The sequence below is a fragment of the Periophthalmus magnuspinnatus genome, chromosome 10, assembly GCF_009829125.3.
Source record: "Periophthalmus magnuspinnatus isolate fPerMag1 chromosome 10, fPerMag1.2.pri, whole genome shotgun sequence".
Classification (NCBI taxonomy): domain Eukaryota; kingdom Metazoa; phylum Chordata; class Actinopteri; order Gobiiformes; family Gobiidae; genus Periophthalmus; species Periophthalmus magnuspinnatus.
This window is the reverse complement of record NC_047135.1, coordinates 31177496-31200638: the sequence shown is the minus strand read 5'-3', so window position 1 is coordinate 31200638 and position 23143 is coordinate 31177496. Positions and strand designations below refer to the sequence as shown.

General features: G+C 38.8%; 1 protein-coding gene across 1 annotated transcript in view; it reads left to right on the top strand.

Moving 5' to 3' along the window:
• Positions 1-17893, top strand: part of macrod1 (mono-ADP ribosylhydrolase 1) — an 87590-nt gene extending 69697 nt beyond the window's left edge. The window contains exons 6-10 of the mRNA XM_033974009.2: positions 8210-8331; positions 9462-9492; positions 11920-11993; positions 14141-14222; positions 16827-17893. Of these exons, the coding sequence (XP_033829900.1) occupies positions 8210-8331; positions 9462-9492; positions 11920-11993; positions 14141-14222; positions 16827-16852 (335 nt within the window). The 3' untranslated portion in view covers positions 16853-17893. The remainder of the gene's footprint in view (positions 1-8209; positions 8332-9461; positions 9493-11919; positions 11994-14140; positions 14223-16826) is intronic.
• The last annotated feature ends 5250 nt before the right edge of the window (positions 17894-23143 follow it).

The following is a 23143-nucleotide window of genomic DNA, read 5'->3' as shown; positions in this document are numbered from 1 at the left end:
GATAGCAGTTTGTATGTTATTTCCCCTGTGAGAGGGAAGGATCTCCTGGTTTTAGACTACACTTGTTTTGCACTATAGTAATGCAGAGTTGAGCTTGTGGTTAGACTTTGGAAGTATAAAACACCGAGTTGAGTTTAGGACAAAGCCATGAGGTCTTTTATTATTATGAGCCCCCTGAGCTGGTATTCTTTGTTTAAAACTATTTCTCTCTCCTCTCTCTGCAATAACCAAGAGCCAGTGGAGCTTAAAGTATAAAACCTGTACGATACAATCATTGAAGCAGCGTACAACATCTGCTAAATGTAGTTACACTGCTGCTGCTTTATGGTCTCATGTAGACTGTCCATGCATGACCCTGTTAACAAGGCACATTCAAAATCAAGGGGCTCACTTCTCAATCCTTAGCCATCTTTCTCAGTAGAAGAAATGTGTAACGTAATCCTTTTGTTCCCTGAAAAAGTTTGAGCTTGTTTTTGGTGTGAATACAAACCAAGAATTTAAAGAAAAGAAAACAAACATTCTAAGATCATTTTATGCAGCAATTTCTTCTGTCAACGTTTTCACTTTTAGATACTTTTTTTTTTACACTTTCTTTTTACCAGAACATGTTTATTTTGTGCACTAACAAGCTGCTGCTGTCTGGATTTTGCAACAGTTTTTTGTTCAAGCTTTCTCTACAGTGCTGTGATGAAGAAAAAAGCTTTAATTACTAAATCTAAAATGTTAATCATGTTTTACATAAAGCCTCAGTGACCAACATGTAACTAAATATATCTCCCGTTCTTAAACGTATTCAGACTGAACTACAGTTAACTGCAACAATTAGGTCTCATTTCATAGCACTGATGATGCTCCTGGAAAGTACATTGTCCTTAATATAGTACGTAATTATGCACTTTTCAAAAGAGTATATTTGCTGTCCAAAAATAGCGTATTTTTCATGCTTGAACTGGAACTAGAACACGACGTATTCCTTAAAGGTCCTATATTACACAAAACTGATTCTTGTGAGCTTTAAGTCATGTTATAATGTTACCTCCTCAAAACACATACCTGGAGTTTTGTTTCATTTACACACGTTTGAGTAACCTTTTATTATTAGTCTGTCTACACGACCAAAGCTCAAAATGTTCTGTTCCACCTTGTGCTGTCATGAAGCGGTAGTTTTCAAGTTAACAGCTCCTTTTACCTTTTGTTTAGTAGAGATTGGCTGTTGCAGGGCTGAAATTATCCACGATTCTATATTGAAGGTGTATGAAGACATGACATCACAAGTTGGAACAGAGTGTTTTCAGTTTGAGAGAAGAACTCAGTCTAAATATGCAGGATTTGTGTGAATGAAACAAAACACAACTCCAGGTATGCGATAAGGAAACAATATTATAACACAGATCAGAAAACAGTGTAAAATGGGCACCTTTAAACATTGTAAAATCCTGGTTATACTACATCTGTATACGCTTTAGACTGTATACACTGTCTAAATTTGTGGTGCAGGGAATGTCACCATTTGTGCGCTCATGTCCCTCCATAACCCACACTGAGACGCACTCTCTCTTTCACATATAAATCCTTCACGCATCTCCAACATACTCCGCCAGCTCTTTCCATCTCAGCCTATTCGTTTCTCCCCCTGGTTTGTGTGTGTTTGTGTATGTGTGTCTACGGGTTGTAAGCTTTAGCAACGGGGCGGTGGGTGGAGGGGTGTTGATGTATGGTGGAACTAAAGCAACCCAGCCGATCGATAATGTAAACACGGGCGAGGAGAGGCGGTAAATAAGGCAGACTCCTGACAGAAGTGTCTAGCTCAGGTGACAGAGGGAGAGAAGGAGAGAGAGAGAAAGAGAGGAGCGGGGGAGAGAGGGAAGAGGGAGGAGGGGGGAGACGGGGTAATGGGGTGGAGGCAGAGGTGTGGATGAGGTAATGGCTTCAGAGGAACAAACAGTGACGACAAAGGACAAAGAGAGTTTAAATTGAAAGATGAAATAAGCACTACAACTTAAAAAAGCATGAACAAAGACTGAAATCATAGTTTATTAAGAATGATACAGCCCTAGTACCTACCTAATAAAGGGGTTATGGGTTAGGGTATTACATTGTTTCTATGTCTGAGTCATTAATAAACCGTAGGTTCATTAGAAATTATATGTTTGTTCATAGTATTGTGGCGTTTTGTAAACAAGAAACACCTCGGATTTCTTCTGGTTTCTTTAATGTCTGAACACAAGAGCTACTGTAGGCTGTAATTCATACCAAAACAACAACAAAACAACAACAGCACTCTCAACTCAGCAGAGCCAGTCTCCAAAACTGATCAATAACTGATAAATGGAGCCTTGACATAAGCTTGTCAGCATAGAAACCGAGGGTCACATACAAAAACAGGTGCAAGAACAAAAAAAGGTGTCAACGCTGAACTAAACACTAAATCAGATCATTACAGTATATTATGCTAATTAAGATGTATTTATTATAAAGTAGCACCGATTTGAATACAAGAAAATACTTTTAAGTGGTAAATGCTGTGTTTTAAAGCAGAGGCGCTGTAGTGTATACCCTGGTTTTGGCTGCGTTTCATGGTGTGGACATTTTGACTTTATCAGGAGGCTCTCAGTTCAGTGACCTACTGTTGACCCGGGAACACAGAACACACTCGAACCTGACGAGTGCTTCTGCGGAGTCGCCTTGTTTACTGATGCATTTCACACATAGCAGAGTGTTAACTTGTAAACATTTACACAGGCACGCTGAGCCATATGTGCTCAACAGTTTAAATCCAAGTAGGCCGGTGGATAAAGATGTGACAGCATATTTCAGTGTGATAATTCAACTGGTCTGTGATACACACATGGACATGTCTCTATGCCTTCTCCTTCTATAAATAATGGTTCAATCAACAGATTATTCTTGTGTTTCATCCACATGGATTCATTTACACTATTAATTAATTTTTGGAAGATAAGGAGCCTCAGATGTTCACCTGGGCACTGTATTTTTAGGTGTGTAACTCTAACACAAGGCCCTTTGGTTCATCTTTAAAAGAACATGAACATCTTGTTATGCACCATTTTAATCATAATATAAAGCATCTCTTACATCAAAAGTCAAGAAAAAAAAATTGATGCTTTGCATTCAAAATAAAACTGATTTTTTCTGGCCAGATCAGGATGGAAGTCAGTGTAGGTAAAGGTTATGATAAAAATGTGTGGGAGAGTTAGCAAGTATTGTACAAAAATGTGTGTGAAGCAGCACTTAACACTGAACTGTTATGTACAAGGGTCTATTCTGGGCCCAGCAGACGCGTCTGAGAAGACTGACACTTGAGCCTTATATTCACAGCTTATATTCACAGAGATATATAGGGTCAGACTGTAGGCTGCAGTCATTGTGTGATTACACAAGTGCATTCTCCCATTAGAAGTTACTTTTTGGGCTTAAATAGCTTTATTATACATTGCATGTATACCATGGTGACTAAGAGCTATTGAACTTTGAGCTTATTTTTTATGCTGCAGGTCATGTAGAGTAATGGTAACAGCAAAACGTAGGATGTAATGATAGAAAGTAACTCTTCTGTGTGTAATCAGAGCCATAGCAACACTTAAAGTGTACTTTTTATAAGTTTGTGATCATCATCATGCTCACACTCATGGTATGGTGTGGACTACTGTGACATAACCTGCTTCAAAATACAGTAGATGTAACAGAAGTATATTGGCAGCATTATTCCTACATTAATGGCTTTTGATGAAAGCCATTGAAATACTTTATAAACTGGGACTAAGTGATTTCTCAGGGACCACTTGCATCAGTGGGGCGTTTGATGAAGGACTGTGGGATTCCTTTTCTATTAGATCTGTGGACTCTACGTCAGCCACGTGCTCCGGTGTTTGCACTGAGCACTTTTATCTGCTGTCTTCAGGGGACATAGGCACTCTTCACACATCCTCCTCCAATTCTGCTGAATGGTTCCAGGGTGATGTCCTTGTAAATTTTCTACAAAAGAGCAACTGAAAAAATGGACTGATCTTGCAAAATACGCAACACTGGAGAACATTCTTTGCCTCATTCAAAACGCAACACTTTGTTTGTTGTTATCTGTAAATAAATAGTTAGACACAAACACGAATGATACACAATTATTTCAGCTTAATTTAATTTGTGTTAAAGAAAGCAAGCAGCTAAACAATCATTAGCACAACACACTGTGGAAGTACATGGCAAATATAGAGCAGTCGTGTCAGAGAATGGCTTATGTATTGCTCCTGTAATGTCCCAGGCTCTTAAGGTGCAAACCATTTTGGAGATCTATTTATCCATTGTTGTAAATCTATACCTCTAACGAATCAATAGGTTATGTCAAGTGAACCCCTTGTGGCCGCTTCTTTTGAATAATCTCTTTATTGATTATTGCATCCAACATGTGTAATATTTTAGGGTTTGGTTTGTTATTTAAATGCCACAGCCATATTTGCAACTAGGGACTACTTCATACACTGCCAAATTATCTCACTTAATCATTCATACGGGAACATTTAATACAAGATCACATTACTATATAAGTCTAGAACCAGCCAGACCAGAACAGCAATGGGAAAAGGGCTTTTGGCTGTTTTGCTTCACAAAAATTGAATATATTTTCAACGACAAGCACTTTAGTGCCACAAATGCAGTTTAATAATCTGATGACAAACCTTTATGCATATACCAGCATCTGTTTTTAATGTTTTAAATGTTTGGGGTTTTTTTGTATTTTTCTGTATTTGAACAGGGCGCCCATGAAAAGGAGAGTCTAAGTGCTGTTATTGGGTTGTCCCTGCATAGAAAAGGATAAATTAATTAATTAATTCTTTCAATCCACCCTGGGATCATATTCGGCTCTATACAATTTCTTAATACAATTTCTTGCAATTTCAAATGTTATAGTCTCATTTTAAAGCAGATTAAGTCTATTGTGTGTGCTGTAACTGATATGAACTAAAGTAGGTTGTGGGTGTTCCCAGGAGTGACCTTGCTGTGACCGCTTTGTTGATAAGTACATAATATAATGTTTTCGTGGTAGCCTTGAACATAATTATCACATTCCAGTTTCTTTGCAAACCAATACTCCCCATTGATTGTGGTTAGCTGGCACAATGTCCTTGTCAATGGAAACAACAGCAACAATTTCCCTTAACAAATGAGAAATTGGAGGTGCAAGTGCAAATGGGTTGTTTTTATTATTATTATTATTATTATTATTATACTATGCTTTGAAAATATATCACCTGGTCATATTTGTGAAAATCCCCCAACGCTGAATTAAATCTTTTTGCCTAATGGACTCCGATCCTCTGAGGGCGGGATTAAAACTGCCTCTGTTTCTGGATTTGACACTGAAGAGAGAGAGAGACTTTAATAACTGTGTGATTAATGCATGTGACGTACTCTTTACTAAACTACTGGGGAGAAATGAGACAGATTAAGATGGTTTTCTCAACTTCAAAGACTTTCCTAAGGTTCAATCGTTGTTTGGGGGTCTGTAGCATGTAGGATTTATTCAGTCAAATATAGGCCAGTCAGGGAAACTTGTTTAAAATTAGGTTATTAATGTATAAGGAACTTAAACCTATTTATTAAAATCAGTCTGAGCATGTGGACTTGCAGGCAGTGGATTCAGATGCTCAGTTCATTTCATTATAATTGACATTTTCCAGTAGAATTTAAAGGAAATACTGTAAGCTAACAGTTTTTCATTTGTGCTTCAAAAGTGATCACTTTTATGTATAAATGATAAGCCTCTTCCAGTGTGTTTTTTGCCTTTGTATTGAATTAGATTGTACACATTTCCAACACCTAATTTTGCTTTAAAACATATAGTTGATGCTTCAAGGTACAATGCATCTAAAGAAGACATTCAGAAAAAACAAAACAAAACATAAAAGTCAAATCTATGTCAAAGCAGATACCTAACTTAACAAAGGAACATTATTCTGATGAAAAACCCTGCCCTATCTGTCATTGGGCTGTGGGCCAAACTCCCTCCTAAATCTGTCCAGTTGACGTCTGTCTTTTCAGATGGATTTGAACACCCTGATGCTCCTTAAGTCTCAATACTGACTGGATTACTGTGTTATGGAGTTATCTGCGAGCCTGCTATGATTGACATCTATGGCAATACAATCTTCTATCCCACTTCAGGGTTCATTTTATTAGTTTTCCCTTATGCAAGTGGTTGGATCTTGGCCCGTGATCACTGAACAACTCTATTTTCAAGCAAAGACTCGCATTTATCTTTTCTGCTAGTTCTACATGTCAAGAACTTTAATAATTTACACCATGCTATGCCCTATATGACATGAGTGCATATGCCCCAGTGTCTCAGCATATCCACACTTAAACAGCATGTGACTCAAACCTAAAACAAGATTATATGACCTCATTGAAATTTGCTAGAAGAATGGCATCTCAGTGGTGCCTTAATGTGAACTGGATTTCTTTTTCCATGTGCGAGAGGTTGTGAATCTGGCACCACACAGAGTTTCATCAGAAGCTGCTGCAACGGTGTTGAAGGCCAGTTTAACCAATCTATGAGCTTGCCTGTCCTAACGTTACCTTTGCCAATCCATTATACATTGTATGAGACACAGTCAGTTTGCTCTTTATTCAGTCAATTAGTTCAAGTGAAATACCTCAGCAGGCATCAGGAACAAAAGCTTCATTAAGCTGAAAATAGATGGTGGAGGCTGTGTCATTAGTCAGTCTGTTAGACAGTCTCAAGAATCTCTCACACAAAGCATTGGGAAAGCGAGTTTTCAAGGTTAGAGCGTTCCTTAAGATTCATGCTCTGCACAGTACAGGGAGCATTTCTGTCTGGAGTTTTGTCTGTTCGTTAGTGGGTTTCCTATTTGGTATTTATTTTTTTCCACGCAAACCTAAGACATGCACAATTTTGATTCAGCAATAATTCAAAATCAATCTTATAGATGTGACGCCTGTTGATTCAGTACGAAATTATTACTGAAAAAGTTAGAGTCTGCATGGATATCTCAGAACCCTCAGAATAGCTAAAAGATCAGGGTACTTTACTCCGGTCAAGCTGCTGCAGGTTAAATGATTTAGTTTTGTTTTTTTTAGTTCAGTTTATGTGAGAATAAGGAGCATGTGGAGGCAGAAGCTAGTTTTGAATATCCCCTCCCTTCTATTATATTACAATGCACAGTGTACAATTTGGTTGATCCTTTTACAGAGGGAATATGATAAACAGTGTAATAACATAACTTATGAGACCCATACACATTATAATTACAATAAAACATACAAAACATAACACACTTACACATCAGTAAACAATATTTTGTACTGTTATATGTTGAGTAATAGACTGATCAATAAGAGCAGACACAGTACTGTACTTGTCTGGCCACACTGACCCTGCTTACAAGCCAAGCAGACTCACAGTGACAGTATTCCGTTCTTTTAAGCGTTCTTGTTCCGACTTCAGTTTTTGTTAAGACGCCTGTTTCTCTTGGAAGGATTTCTCTCTGGTTTCATTTCAAGGCGGTGTCAGTCAAACAGCGAGCAAACAGGCATGATGAAACTACTCTGCTTTCCTCAGCATTACGCGCAAATACTCTCAAAAAGTTTATGTTTCAGTTCTTCTGTGAGTCCTACGCCCATTGCATATGTACACAGGGCTTTGAAGTAATATGACTGGTGTAGCAACAGTTGTAGATAACTAGGAAACACAAGTTTATTACACTGAATTATTATGTAATCTGAGCTTTAGCCGTAAGCCTCTGGGATAAGATAAGTGTTTTTCTCAAGACTGGATTATTTTTCAAGAAAACATTTGTATTTGTAGTTAATGGTAGAAGTTTGCGAGCTTTCAAAGTCATCTTTTGCAATTTTTAGGGTTTTTGTTATGATCTTAGCATAACTGTTTACCTTCCAAAAAAGGTTTTACTAGGAACATTATTTGGCAGCATCTAGTATGTATTGTATTTTTGAAAATGCTGTAGTTTGAATATTATAGTAATTTGGATTGTTTTATGTCTGCTTGAGTAATATTTATAGATGCAAGAGAAGGATGTTTAAGCTTTTCACTCCTGACCATGTCTATTATATGTTTTACTGATGACAAGTAAAGCAGCTGATTGTTGCATTTGGACATCAATAACCTAGGTCTTGTTTATATTCATTTGACATTTATTATTGTGTTTGTTTGTAGATGTGATCCATACAGTGGGACCCATCGCACAAGGGCGAGTGGGAGATGCTGAAAGAGGGCTCATCAGGTCCTGCTACAAGAACAGCCTGCAGGCGGCCACTGACAGTGGGGCACGATCAGTGGTGAGGGCACAGGGGGACATGGGGGGCACACGGGACATGGGGGGGCCCGGAGCACTCACGAGGGGTTGCAAAGTACATCATGTCGAATAAGGACAAGCAAGTCGTGGGATAGACCTGATAATTTTTAGGATTTGTGTTGTATAATAGAAAATGTTAAAGGTGCAATATTTCACTTTATCTGGTCCATTGTGATGTTATTGCTTTGCCTGGAATGTTCTACTGTTGTACTGAACTCATATTTAGCTTTTGTTCAAATGCAGAAGTTCTTGTCTGTTTTGTTTTGTGAAGAAATACAATGAAAACATGGCATTCTTACCATAAATGGGTTCGCCTCTTCACACATCTGACATGTAACTTGTCATCTACTTCTCTTCTCGGCGATGGATATGTTTAATGCCATACTGTGCAACTTCCTAGGCAAAGCATTAACATCTCTATGGAGACAAGCATGTTGTTACTTAAATACAGAATATTTCATATTAACCTGCTCTGTAATAGTCACTAGGTGCAGTACAGTACAGTGTGCCCAAAGTGGGGCCCGCGGTCCAAACTTAGCCCTCCAGGGAGTCTTTGGCCTGCGAGGAGGCTCTGAGATTTTAAGAGGAATTTATTTTGATTTAATTCTGTATTGAAAAGACTGTGAAGAGATGGGAAAGAGGCCAATCCTATGTATTTCCATATATTTAAAGTCAATTTAATCATACACTTTTTGCAGAAGAACATTTCTATGTGCAAACTATCATTAGGTTTGGTCCTTGACCTGCTATTGTGAATTCATTTTGGCCATGGGTTCCTGTGTTCATCATGCTAGTTATTACTGACAGAAACCCAAATAAAAGCAGCACATCCGCTGTGAGGCAGGTGAATTATGCATCATAGACATTCATAGGCATAGATTTGATAGTATATTTTCACACAGCTAGTCAGTTCCATAGAAAGGCTTGTATCTGTGTGTGGCCTTGTGGACAATAGCTGGCCCAACACACGGCCTTTAAAAAGCTCAACTGTACTAACAATACAGTGAGTGATGTGTTCACTGGTGTGTGTGTGAGCGATGAATAAAACCAGGCACTTATGTGATCACCTTGATGCTGTAAACCACTTTTCTTTGTTCTTTTTTTGCTTTGCAGGCTTTCCCTTGCATCTCAACAGGAATCTACGGTCAGTGTCTGTTTACACCCATTTAAACTACACAAGAACAAACACACTTATCCACTCACTTGTATGAGAGAGAGGTTTATTTTTTATCTTTCCTCGAGTGTTTATTGCTGCTGCAGGGCTTTTGGCTTTAAGTGGCACTGTCCTCCATTTGGTCTGGATTGCTCTGTTTTCATCATGGGCTTGTTTCATTCTCTGTGTGACTGTATTAAACTGGTGTGGAGCCAGTATATGACACTTATCTGCTCCGGCCCAGAGGTGCTCCTCAGATTAAGGCCCAGGATTAAGAGCGTCAGATTAAGATAGATTAGGCCAACGATTGTGTCATATTGAAAGTAATCCCTCTTCACGCTGGGAGGAGAAGGACATAAGGATGGCAGTTTGAACTCTCCCTGGGGTGCACTGTGGGGTTTGGGCCAGTATTTGATACTTTTCCAAACAGAAAGGCCAATGTTGTAATTGATTCAAGTGTCTCCTACACAGTATGTATCTAGGATTCTCTGTATTAAACAGTCCTTTAATAACACCTAAAGCAATTGGCTCTGTGCACAACAGCGACTGGCAACTGCAGCATCTCTACTTCCTGTCCAATTCTGTCTTTGAGGTTTTTGCTGAGTCGCACTAATATTAATGAACATTTAACAATAAGACAATGGACAGTGACTTGAGGGTGCATGTCTCTGACAACATGTTAAAGACTAAACAAATGAGGTGAAGGTTTCATTGGAGGTCACTGCATTTACAAAGGGAGGTGTTTGTGTCTCAGTGTTAATGCTCATTTTGAGGCATAGCAAATATATATATAAAAAAAAATACAAACTGAAATAATCTACATATAAAAACAATCAGTTAGTCTTTACATTAATCAATTTAAATTTTAATAGGTTGTTTATTTTATATTTTGTGCTTTTAATAAAAGTTGGCATTAGCTTTGAGACACTGAGCTTTTTGCACAGAGCCTATTGTTACATTCTTTTGAAAGTGTCTTAAGAATATGTTCGTAAATATTATGGTCTGTGAATAGGACAAACAGTTATAACCTATCCCATCAGAAAAGATCAAATGCTCATATGTATATTCATAGTTATGCTGCAGTCCCCTGTAGTCCTCTGCGTGCCCCACTTCCCCTAGACTATATAGCTAAGTGTCACATTTGTACATCCTATCACAGATGTGCATGGTCACATTATCAAATGTCTGTTCTAGGGGATCATTCTAAGATGAGCTTTCAACACAATTTCTATCGAAAGTGTTTTAGCAGTAAATTGCCAGTTAAGTTGAATTGCTAACAGCAGTGTTAATGGGGGCTCGGAAGGATTTTTCTATGAACAATATTTGGCTTGCAAAGGAAAGGCAATTTTCACTTGTTTTCCACCATGTAATATAGCGCTTATAAACCATAATGGGCCCAGTTTGGATTGTTACATCACATTTCAGAAATGCAAACAGTGCCTGTGTGTATTTTTGTTGCTAACACAAAACATTTAGGTTAATTTGCACCCTTCTGAGGGTTGTGCCTTTGGACAACCCTCACATCCTACTTGCTGTAATTGCAGCAATGAAGCAGCAAGCGTCTGATTGGACTGAACACTATGGCGCGACATTGCCTTGGAAATGCGTTTTTTTTTTCTTTCTTTCTGTATTTTTTGTGTGAACTGTTGGTTGAAAGTCTATTATATGATTAGAGGTGGGTTCAATTCCAAGACTAAATGGAGCCTTTGTGTGGAGTTTGCCTGTTCATTCTGTGTCTGGGTAGCGAAATCCTGGTGGTCTGGATTCCTACTCTGGATGCACCCTCCAGTCCTCCAGTCAGAACCTGGTTATAGTACTGAAAAACAGATTTGAAACTCGGGGGGACCTGTCCTTTAAGGCTGTGGCCCCAAAATGATGAAATGCCCTGCCCTTTTCTGGGATTCTGGGATTCAGCTGAAGACACTCCTGTTTAGAAAAGCTTTTGGTTGAGTCCTATTATTTTATTCTTTACTTGTGTAATAGTTCTCTGTAAAGCACTGTGTGAAAAGTGCTGTATAAATAAAGATTACTTACATGCTTACTAGGTACTCCTTACCATGATCCCAAAGGTCAAAATCTGGTAAAAGGCCCCTGGGCGCTATACTGCATTTGCTTACTGCTCTTTGAAGGATGAGTTAAATACATAGCACATTTATTTTTTTTGTGTATGCATAAACAATGGAATATGTAACCTGCATTACAGCAATTGTCTGAAGTAAAAACAATGGCTTTAAGATAAAACAGTTGTGTTATTGTGGTAAGAGATTTATAGTGCTGTGTATGTAGATTTCCTCACCCCTACAATGGAATAAGGCGAGACTATTGTTGTAGTAAGCAAAGATGCAGCATAAACCATGTGAGGACATGAGTGTGCATATTGTCTCCCCTTGTTTGATTTGTTGTGTGCTGTCAGTGCAGGATATCCACCGGAGCAGGCCGTGCATGAGGCATTAGCCACTGTGAGGGATTTTCTGGATGAGCACCATGAACAGGTGTGTATTTCTGTGCACGTTTCAAACATCCATCTCCTCCAGGTATTCTTCCTCTCACACAGCTGCTGTTGTTTTTTTTGTTTTTTTTTTCTGGGGAGAGAGAGAAAAGGGGCTGTATGGAGACACACACATGCACAAACATACATTGAAATGCACACAGACTCCTTGTTCAAGTTGTGGCTCTCATGCTCATGGCCAAGTCTGTGTTTTAATTGGCTCCTTGCGGGACTAAGCCCAACTCACACAAACACATGCTTGTCTCTCTAGAGAAAGCAAGCGGAGAAAAGACAAAATGATGGAATAGATGACTGGAGGGGAAGCCAGCGCTGAAGAACAAAGAGGAAACTTTCCAATCAGACGACTACATCCTTAAAACTCTCCTCCTCGACTTCTAAGACCTCCTCCCAGTCCTCTCTCCCTCTCTCCTTCTGTCTTTAGGCAGCATACTGTACCACCTCCCATAGAGCCTGTTGATAATGTTATTGTTAGCCTTGGTCTCATGAGTCTATGCAGCAATACTAGGCGGATGATGCCATCAGCCATGCAGTGTTCAGCAAACAAATGCTTGCACAAAACACATCCCGCTGTAGAGGACGTGCCCTCAAAAGTGCTGGAAATGAGAGCGCCACTTTTGTTTACACACAAAATGCTCCAGTGTGTTTTAAAGAGAGAGATGTTTTATTGTAAACTCCAGAGATGGACAGACCGGAGTGTGTTTGCTGTGAGAGTGTACACCAGAGAAGAGCCTTTATTGTCAAACCACTGATTGTTTATAGTTCATATTGTTGGATTACTGAAGTCCTGAACTCCCTAGTGCTGAAATTCAAATTAAAATTTGCACACGCTGTGAGCCACACAATAACCTCAAACAGCACAGAGCTGTAGTGCCAACAGTCTTCATTATCTACAATAATAAAAATATGAATGATTTATTCATGAAACCAAAAAAAATAAAATGACCAGGCTCCTCACAAATATCTAGTCAATACACCAGGCACTCAGAATGATTATATTTTACAATGTCATTATCAGTCATTGTCACATAAGGACTTTTATCTCAGCGTTGCCTAAACTGAACCTCATACTGCATAATTAAAAATACGCCAAGATACAGGTTAATATATGAAACAGCTGTCCAGAAATAAATACATTCATTTCTAGCCATCTCATATTCAATTCAACATTTCGGAGGGCCTCTCAACTGTCAAAATCCACCTCTACTGCTGTGGAGAGGGATGCCATTTTGCCATTTTAATTTGAATGTAGCTGGCTGCAAAATGGTAGAAGTGTAGCCTAATCCAACACGGTTTTACACATCCAAATCCAGCCCAGGGGATGTAGTTACGAACCGCACATTCCTATGTCTTTGCTTGTCTCTATTTCCTGATGAAGCTCAGTAATTGTCCAGAAGCCAAGGCGGAGATGAGGGCAAGCTGGCTGTTGTGCATGTCTTCCTCCCACACCACACACAAAGTGATAGCAACTGCCGGGCAATAAATTACACTGACTCACAGCAAACAGAAAAATCTAACCCATTGTAGAGACATTAGGCTGATAAAATAAGAGGATACAGTGGAGTTTTACCCAGTGTAACGATTGCACACTAACTTTTATCATCAGCCTGCAATGAGATGTCCAGTATTTACAATGTAAATATACTGTGGACAGAAGCGCTAGTGCATAAAAAGTGTTTATTGTTGCACAATAACTGCACTCACTTGGTCAGTGTCTTAATATTATTTGAAATCTATTATCTTTACGAGTTTAGTTTGTGCGGTGGGAGCCCACTGCTGTGTTTTCTACTGAAATAAGGAGGGAATAAGGGGCCTATTGCCGTACAGTGTGCTCTGACTACATGTAACAAGGCCAGGCTGTCCTAAAACTAGTTCATATGAAATCATTGTACATCTGTCTCTGTCCTCTTCCATGGATAAAGATGCTGTTACTTCTAAAGCACTTTGTCCCCACTGCTACAATAGCCTCTATGTCATAATCATAATGGGATGCTAATAGCTAACTAATGGAGTGATGCATTAGGCGCATTCTCTGTTACGTGTTGTACAGTGAGCCTCTGTATTACATTGTTCCCTCACTGTGGCTGCTTATTGCATCTGCTGCTAATAAAATGTCATTTGTGTGTGTTTCAGATGGACAGAGTCATCTTCTGCGTCTTCCTACCGACAGATAAGGACTTATACCTGTACAACCTCCCGCTGTACTTTCCCGCTGGCGAGTGCTCTCTCTATTCATACTTTCAACTCTACTCAATTAGGTTACTGCCAGAGTGGGGCGATAAACAGCATGTCAACATCTCTGCTATTTGCACATGCTCCTCATTCACAAATATGAGGTCATTAGAAAAATCTAGTGTCAAAACCCCTGACTGGGTTTAATTACATCTAAAGCTTCAATACATCAATGACCTTTTTCAATTTAATCACATTTAACTAGACCTTATGAAATTTGTATGGTTTTAGCCCATTTATTTTCTCGACAAATTAGGCTTAAAAGGATATATGGTATAAAGAACAAATAGATATGACAAAAACTGTATTGTTCAGGTATTATGACCACCTGCCACGTGTGAATTAGCACAGCACCTTTCTATCAGAATCACCATCACGTTTGTGCATTTGGAATAACTGTTGAAAGGGTCGGACTCCACTGTTTCCGGTTCACCACTCTTTCTCCTTTCACCACTTACACTGCACTACAGACTTTGAGAGCAAAATTACAAGGTAACGCAGTATGTCCCCATCACATGTGCAGTAGTGAAATAATGAGTTACTAATGAAAACACTATATTAGATTTCACATATTATAGCTTTATTAGTTTTCACACATTTAGGTAGGTTCTTAATGTGATTTTTAAAATGTGCGTGGCCTTGAAAAAAACACAAAGGGACGTTGGGTAAGAGATGAGGCATGTGTTTAATATTTAACCCACAACTCCATTGCTACATTCAGTTATGCCCATTGTGGTTTCCAAAATACACCTAAAATAAATTAAAACTGAAATTTGTTCCAAAATAGATTCTGTGTGAAATATTTGTATTTTTAATTGTGTTTGTAGTAAGCCATGTGTTTCTTTTTCATGCTCCTTCAGAATGAAGTGCAGAGAGGTGGTAATTGCACTAGAGGTAACAGCATGGTGTGCGGTGTATTCTTGGAAGAATAGTTATAGTTGTGCTGTATATAAAAATATACTCAGAATGAAACGTCAGTTTAAGATGAATATCTTCTTTAACAGGATTCAAACTACTCTATAATGGGCTTGTCCCATCGTTGCAGATTGACCTGGCTGGCTGATTAAAGTTTAGTAAATACGTAAATTTTGATGTGGCCCACAGCTTTGACATGATGACTTTGGCCATTCGTTTTGATTACAGTTGTGATTGATAGTGTTATAACGCCAAGCAGTCTGGGCCTCTATGCATGATCAGTCATTCACTCAATTATTCAAATTAGCTTTGGTATTACAACTGCTGCTTTAACCTCTAATGCCTTGTTTCACCACAACAATAAATCAAACTCACCTCTCTTAAAGGTTTTTAAAGGCATAGCACTGGACCATCTCATGCTGTGTCCGTAATAGTTCTCTCTCCTTTCTACTACTGTTATGGGTCTCCAAAACAATAAGAAAGTTAGCAAGTATATAATTTGTGAATTGAACCTCACGATAAACAGCAAAATGTTGGCCTTGTAAACAACTGTGGCCCTGATTTATGGCTGTTGAAGAATGCACTTTCAGAGTTTCATTTCCGAACAGATATAAATTCAAAACTTGAAAATCTTGAACCACTTTATGTTTGTCCTTAAAGATTCGAAAAATAACTCAACGTGTACTGCCATACAAGTAGGCCTAAATACTTCAAATATGTCAGCCATTTTAATGTAGTTTTAGTTGTTTTATTTGTTTGTCTTAACATATTTTGGAAAGGTTTTGTTTCCTTAGATTATAAGAATTGTATAGTCTGTTTGACATCTTGGTTGATTTTTTAAAGTGCATCATTAGCTCATTAGTTAGCTTGTTAGCATAAACAATACAGAAAGATTAAATGTGCCCAAGCCAGGTCCTCTTGTCTCTTTAGGTCTTAATAAGCTTAATTATAAACACTTAAGTTTCTTTTGCAGAGGCAAGAGCAACCAAACCTTTAATTATATAATACTGATACAATTAAACTGAGTGGAAACCATTATGTTTTTGCATGAATGAGGCCATTTAATTGCATGCTTTTAGAGTGCCTTTGAAATCCAAAAAAAAATGGGTGTCACAAAATTAATAGTGAGTTTGAATCCACTGGCCGCTACAGTCATAGCAAAGAAAGGATGTTTTAGATGTTTTAAACTGTGTCAAATTCTACCTCTGATACTCTTTTCTTAGAACCAGGGCAGGACTAAAATAACAACTTTTTCTGATGTTTGATGCTGCATCCAGGCTTAAAGTCCACACACTACACACTGTTAGGGCTTTTTTTTAAACTAACAAGCTACATATTGGTTTGTTGTTTTAAAAGCGTGCTAAAGTGTGGGGCAGATTAGGTTGCACTAGTTAGTTGGCAGGTCCTTACTGTTAGCTAAATCAGATTTATGCCTGTGTGGAGCAGAGTGCTACACAGGCAAACCTCCAAGTCTACCCCAATAAACCACCAGCTCAACCCCTTTGATGTGTGGCCTCATGTTCTGGTCCATTCTTGGGCTTGGAGTGACAAATCCTGGATAACAGAAGCCTTCAACGCAACCAAAAGCCAAAGTGCTAACACCCATTACATGTCCAGATTCAAATGTTTCTTGTTGGATATTTGAAAAATCTTTCTCTTTGTGCTCCCACAGATGCTGTTGTCAGGAGTAAACTGTGAGCGGAGTGGATTTGTCAGGTTTGGTTGCTGTGGATACACAACTCCAGCTCTCCCTCCTGTTTGCCTTCATTGCTGCAAATCAGAGCAGGAAGACATGTTCTTAAAAGAGGCTTTATTATGGTCATTTTGCAGATGTTGGTCCTTTTTTATTGTTTAGTTTTTTTTGTTAATGACTGAAGATGTAAGTGGTGTATTTGATCAGCAAGACACCGCATGAATTTATAATTTTTAAAGATAATTTGATTTCAGTTGTATAATCTGTAGAACTACTTTGAATGGTGAGAATGTGACTTGGAGTGTATTTGTGATCTTGATGAAGTTCCAAATAGCCATGAAAATTGTCTAAATTTGTACAATTAAATTTTGCCCCTAACCCTAACTCACATAACCTCAAACTGAAAATGTAGTTTGATTTTCACTCCGCAATACTTATTTTTTACAGTTTGGTTTCTGTCACAGCAAATGCTTCACCAAATGATTTTGCTTACAGAGATGGTGTTTGTGTATTCTAAAACCCTTGACTAATCTAAGTAAACATTAGCGTAGCATCTTCTGTTTGTCTCCAGTCGGCCATTGTTTTGTCTTCCACCTGGCTTCTACAGCTGTTTATATTGTTCATACATGTCCCATGCCATGTCCTGCCCACCTGGCACAGGGATACGTTCTGCCCAAACAACATGTAGCTGCTTCAGCTGCCACCTTTCCATCCATAGACAATCTATTGTGCTTTTAGTTAGTAAATAAATATATATATATGTATATAAAATAAATCTATTGCGCCGTTCTCGCCAAGCCCGTCTCCTCCTGCACCTGATTCTTTTTGCAAGCTCATTGCAACATGCCAGAATCAGACTGCTGCTGGAGACTAATCGGTTTGAAAAGCCCTTAACTTGTAATCGTGTGTCATTACTGTTTAGCTTTTGTGTTAAGCTCGAGGCGACCAGTGAATAATGTGTCTTGTGTGAGAGATGTGAATATTGAGATTCCTGTGTGCATGCAAGAGGCGATGACAAAAGCTTATTAAAACTAATCACACTCGGGCGTGTGGTGTGTATGAATTGATTATTTCTGTGGCTGCGAAACGAGACGGTGAGCATGTTGCCCCGGGGGACCACTCCACATGAATATTTGCCTCTTCCCTGTGTATTTATGTAAAGGAGAGGCAATAAGAGACGCATTGTAACCAGAGGTAGCACAACTCTGTCAGTGTTTTATTTGAAATATGAATGCACCTGTTCAAAATATCCCCCTCTTTATTTGCCTGTGCATCTTCCTGTCAGTGCTCACCATATGGCTCTCAGCAGCGCATCAGTATGGGATTTTAATTGTTTGTAGACATCACGTGGCGAAGAGCAGAGCACACATGTGGCTATGCACAAATCCAAATGAGTGTGTTTAGTGAGGCACCGTCCCGCCCAGTGACTTTCATCTGCCAACAACAATCTTTATTGATTCTGGACAATCTGCTGTGTTAGAAGAAGGAGGAGCTGGACGAAGGGAAAAACAAGAAAGAATATTGAGAGAAAAGACCCTCTTTTCTATAAAAGCATCTTCAGCCACAAAGGCTCTTTCCTCTCCTGAGCTCTTTGATTCCCCGCATGTCTGGGCCTCACTTCCTCGCTCTCCGGGATGTGAAAAAAGTAAACAGATGGTAGACCGAGATAGAGGAAGGATGTTCAAACTGAGAGAGTGAAAAGGAGCGGGTACTGAAAGAATCAATGTAGCCGCAAGGGGCAACAAGCCAGTCCCAAACCTGGATAATATGAAGACTCCTTAGAGAAAAGCTACGAAAACTGACGATCAATTGGTTTAATTAATCCCTGGCTGTTCTACAAATATTGATCAGTTATTTTCTATCCTAATGACAAGACATAAGAGGTTTCATTGATGAACTAGCTTCCGATTGATTATTTTCATAGAAAGGTTGTTGCTGTGTAATTACAGAGGAAACTTTTAGGTTTGTTCAATTTTGACAGTTTCTGTCACATCAAAATCCAGACACGCAGGGTCATTACTGTAGGTGATGTTCTATCCAGGTTTGGGCCAATGCCAAACCTGGATAGAACACTTTTTTTTGTCAGTTCATATACAGTGAGTTACAAAGGTTAATTAATTTGTTTGAATCTATTGTATTAGGTTAATATTAGCTGTCCAGTTCAAAGCCCAATCAACATGCAAGGCCATGCACAGCAGGCAGATGATTCGAAGAGGCAACCTCAAAGACATGAAAGAGAACAAAAGAATGGAGAGGGATGCAAAGGCTGATAAGTTAATTTAAAGGCGCAACGCTTTTTTAAAAATAGGCAGTAGACTGTGAAGACTCGCTCCAACCAGTCACTTTTCAGAGTAATGAGAGGAGAGACAAGGAACGAAAAGACAAGACTCATTATCCTACCAGCAATTTTCATCACTGTCCCGTCAGCAATCCCCCCCTTCCCAAAGCAACTCCCTCACCCCCCACCAGTCCCACCAGCCCTATAGCTTAGATTCCTCTTTGTTTGAGACATGACAGTTGAAGTCTAATTATGCAACCTGTTTCGTTAATGTAAAGGTGATCCCCTGACATTATCCTGAACCTATAGTAATATCGACAGTTGAATTCTGGGCCTTAGAATAACCAACTTCTGTAGGCTGTTTAGCAGAGGACAAAGCAGTGCGCTGGGGTTCTGCCTTGAGTGTAGTGTGTGTTTGGTAATGATTTTAGCCCAATTACTGCTGTAATCTGTTCCATTCCCTGCCGTCTAATAGTTTACTGCCTTGTCAACATTTTTCTTGGCACTTCAACATTTGTGTTGCTATTTTAGTTGTTCTTTCAGGAAGAAAAACTGAATCTACTTGCTATTTGTATTATCTGTCCCAATTGCCTTAACACTGTGTCATTAAATCCAAGCATTTTTACGCAGAGCTCCACTGTAGCCATTGAAAAACTCAAGGCAAGAAAAATTGGCGCTTTTACAGTTGCACTGAATGTTTATTATGATACCAACTCTGAAGGTTTAAACTGCTTATTGTGAAGCCAGGGCCACTGCACTTAACCATGCTGTGATGGGCTCATTTATTTACAGATGGTTTTGTTAGACGAAAAGCCAAGAAAATGTAGATTATTGAATCAAGAGAAATAATATGGTTCAGATCGCACAGCAGCAACCTTTGTTGAAAATGCCCTGGAAGGACTGTCATTCAATGAACGAAAGACTAGAGAATTACATAGTGTCGGCAAAATGTAAAAGACATCTTTATACTGATGCAATAGAACTCAAGGCAGACAGTCTGTGGTTAGTTCTAGGCCAAATAATGTATCTACTACTGAAACAACTCCAAGTGACCAATCTGCAACATGTGGAACGTCCACTCATCCTTGTTTTTCCAAACACCAACATTTTGTCTCCAACAGCAGTTCAATCGCACATGCAGTGACCTATGCAACATTGATTTCAGTAAATCTTTAAGCTCCAAGAACGATGCCGTGAGGCAATGTCTATTCTATTTTTCTCAATGCAAAAATGGTTGTAACTTGTTACGTTATTTGTAACAGTTTAATTTGAAAAAAACAAATGTGTTTTTGTCTATAGGCCAAAGTTCACCTGTGAACACCTGTTGCAGTGATTTTTCAGTCTGACCTTGTGATGTAAGGGCAGTTACGAGCTCACAGCTGTGGTGCCTGTCCTTCATGGAGCTTTTTGCAACATTTCAAGCTGATATGGCACGGAGCTGAAGTTAATGAGTTTTAAAACAAACTATTATGTGTATTTGGGTTATAATGTCAATTACAAAATGCATATTTAATTGTAGATTTACATCTGACTCATCTCACTTGAATTTGGAGGTGAAAATCACTGTGCAGAGGCAGAGTTGTTGTTTTTTTTGTTTCAACTACTTTAATATGCACACATCAACTTATAGTTAGTTTTGAAAACTAAAGTCTTGCAACAAGGCAAAACACCAGAGCTGTATGATCTTCAACTAACTCAGACCAGCCCCATTTAGGATGCTAGCCTAGAGCCTCATTTTAAATTATATTTTTTATCATAAAAAAGGTGAGCAAAAAAGTAAGGGAGCACTTTTTTGTTTCATCTTATGTAATTAAGATATTATCTTGAATTGATAAGATATTGCCTGACATGAATTGCGTCCCCATTTTTCAGTAATAGCTAAAACATTTTCTGTAGATAATTATATATTCTAAATGTAAATTGTGTTGCTTATGAACAATGCAGTCCAGCTTTTACAAATCAATTGTACATTGAGTTAAACATATGCCTGACATGGAAGAGTGAATTCAAAATAAGATGACCTTTTAGTTTAGGGACATGCTGTAGATTATCACAAATGTATGTGAAGATTCCAACATACATTATGCATCACTCTGTGCATTCATATCTCATGAATTATCAGGAATTAATGGGAGTTCAAGGTTGGTCCTTCATACATGATTTAACTAAGTGAAATCATCATAAAATAGGACTGAACCATATCAAACTTCACACAAAAAGTGTCCACCAAAGATCTTTATTTAGACTTAATTAACATTGTAGCCCCCACAATATAACAGTTTGCTCCAGCAGCTTTAAAGGGTAAAATTCAGACAAATCTGCAGAGGGAAAATTAGTGCACCTGAACAACCAACTACTATAATTCTGACGGTTTAGTTGCGTATGACTATGGCGTCATGATCAAATGTTAAGATTAAAGAGGACATATCTTGCATTTCAGGGAGTATTTAGTATTGATCTATAAAACAGGATATATTTTATATATAATAGGAACTGTAATATTAACCATTGACCTAAAACCGCTTAATAATAGGAACAGGTCCCTCGACTTCCTGTTCAAACCTGCAGAACTGAGTGGCATTTCACAATACCAAGCGGTGAATATTCATGTATGTGTTTTTGATTTAGAAATCTTTTTTTTTGTGTGTGTGTGTGTGTGTCATTTTTAGTCAATGTTTAACTCTACATGTATGACCCGGATTTTATTTTTAATTTTTTTAATGACAAAAAATTTATCAAATTTAACTCAAACTTTAACTCTGAGCACTCAAATGCAGATAGACTCATACAAGTTTAGTTTACATAAAGTGTCCCCTTTTGTGTTTTAAAGGGTCAGTTGTGTCATAGTTACTGTTCATACATAGACAACGCTGAGCCACACATTTCTTCATAATGCTCATATCAAACAAATATAATAAGTCTGAATTAGTTTAACTAAGTCTGACCACTTGGAAGTGATTCAATACCACAACATAAGAGCTCGCTGTGTGTAAATAGATGTTTTAAAGCTAGCACCTGTCAGTTTATTTCATTTTTTTGTATCAGTAGATGGCTGATGTGAAACCTGTCACCCCCTCCCCTTACTTGGCCTTTGTTCAGACACACTAACAGACAGCAGTAATATAGGCAGCATCTAGTGTTGTTATGTGAGAAAATAGATCCGGGTCGGCCAATGAAATTACAAATGGTAGTTTTAAGAAACGATTCACAACAAAACTAGAATTGTGCATTACAGTATTGTGTGCTCTGGCGATGGGCCGTGTGTGGTGATGTGTATGGATGAGGCTGTGATGGAGGAAAGCGAGAGAAGTGGGAGGGGGACCGATGTTTACGGGTGGGGGCTCGCCAGGCCAGTAAACTGCTTGTGAAATGAAAATGGCTCTTTAGCAGAATCCAGGACACTTGGGCGCTGCGCTGGATCAATGTCGCTGATTTACTGTCTGAAAGCCTGTCAGATGGAAACGAGCAAGGGAGAGAAGTTGGGGCTCGGAGGTAAGAAGAGTCCTTTAATGGAAGGAGAAAAGGGGGGATGAAGAGGGAAATTGTCCGTCAGAGTGACAGCGCGAGCGGGCCCAAATCAGAGGGATTGCTCCTCAAGTCCTTACAACCTCAGATACAAAATCAATCTGTCAGGGCGATGGGGAAGGCCAGTCTTGTTTTGTGCGGGGAATTGGTACGGCCATTTGGGGTAAAATCAATCGGCGACACATAAGACTTCGTAAATCCTTACTATCCTATGTAGGGAGGTATTGACAAGCAGGCCAGAGGATTGGGGCAGTACACAAATCTTTAACTTGCCCTGTCTGAACTGAATCCACAGATCAGTAGATCAAAATTATATAAATGTTGAACTTGGGCGTTGTCTGGAGCACAACATCAAAGCTGTGTGGTATATATGAGGTCGCATGAGTGAGTTAGCAGGTGCAGTCTTGAATCCCCATAGCCTTGTTTGTTTGGGAGGTGGAGGAGGAGTTATGAGGTTTTATTTTATTTTTGAGTGTTTAATGTATTAAAAGAG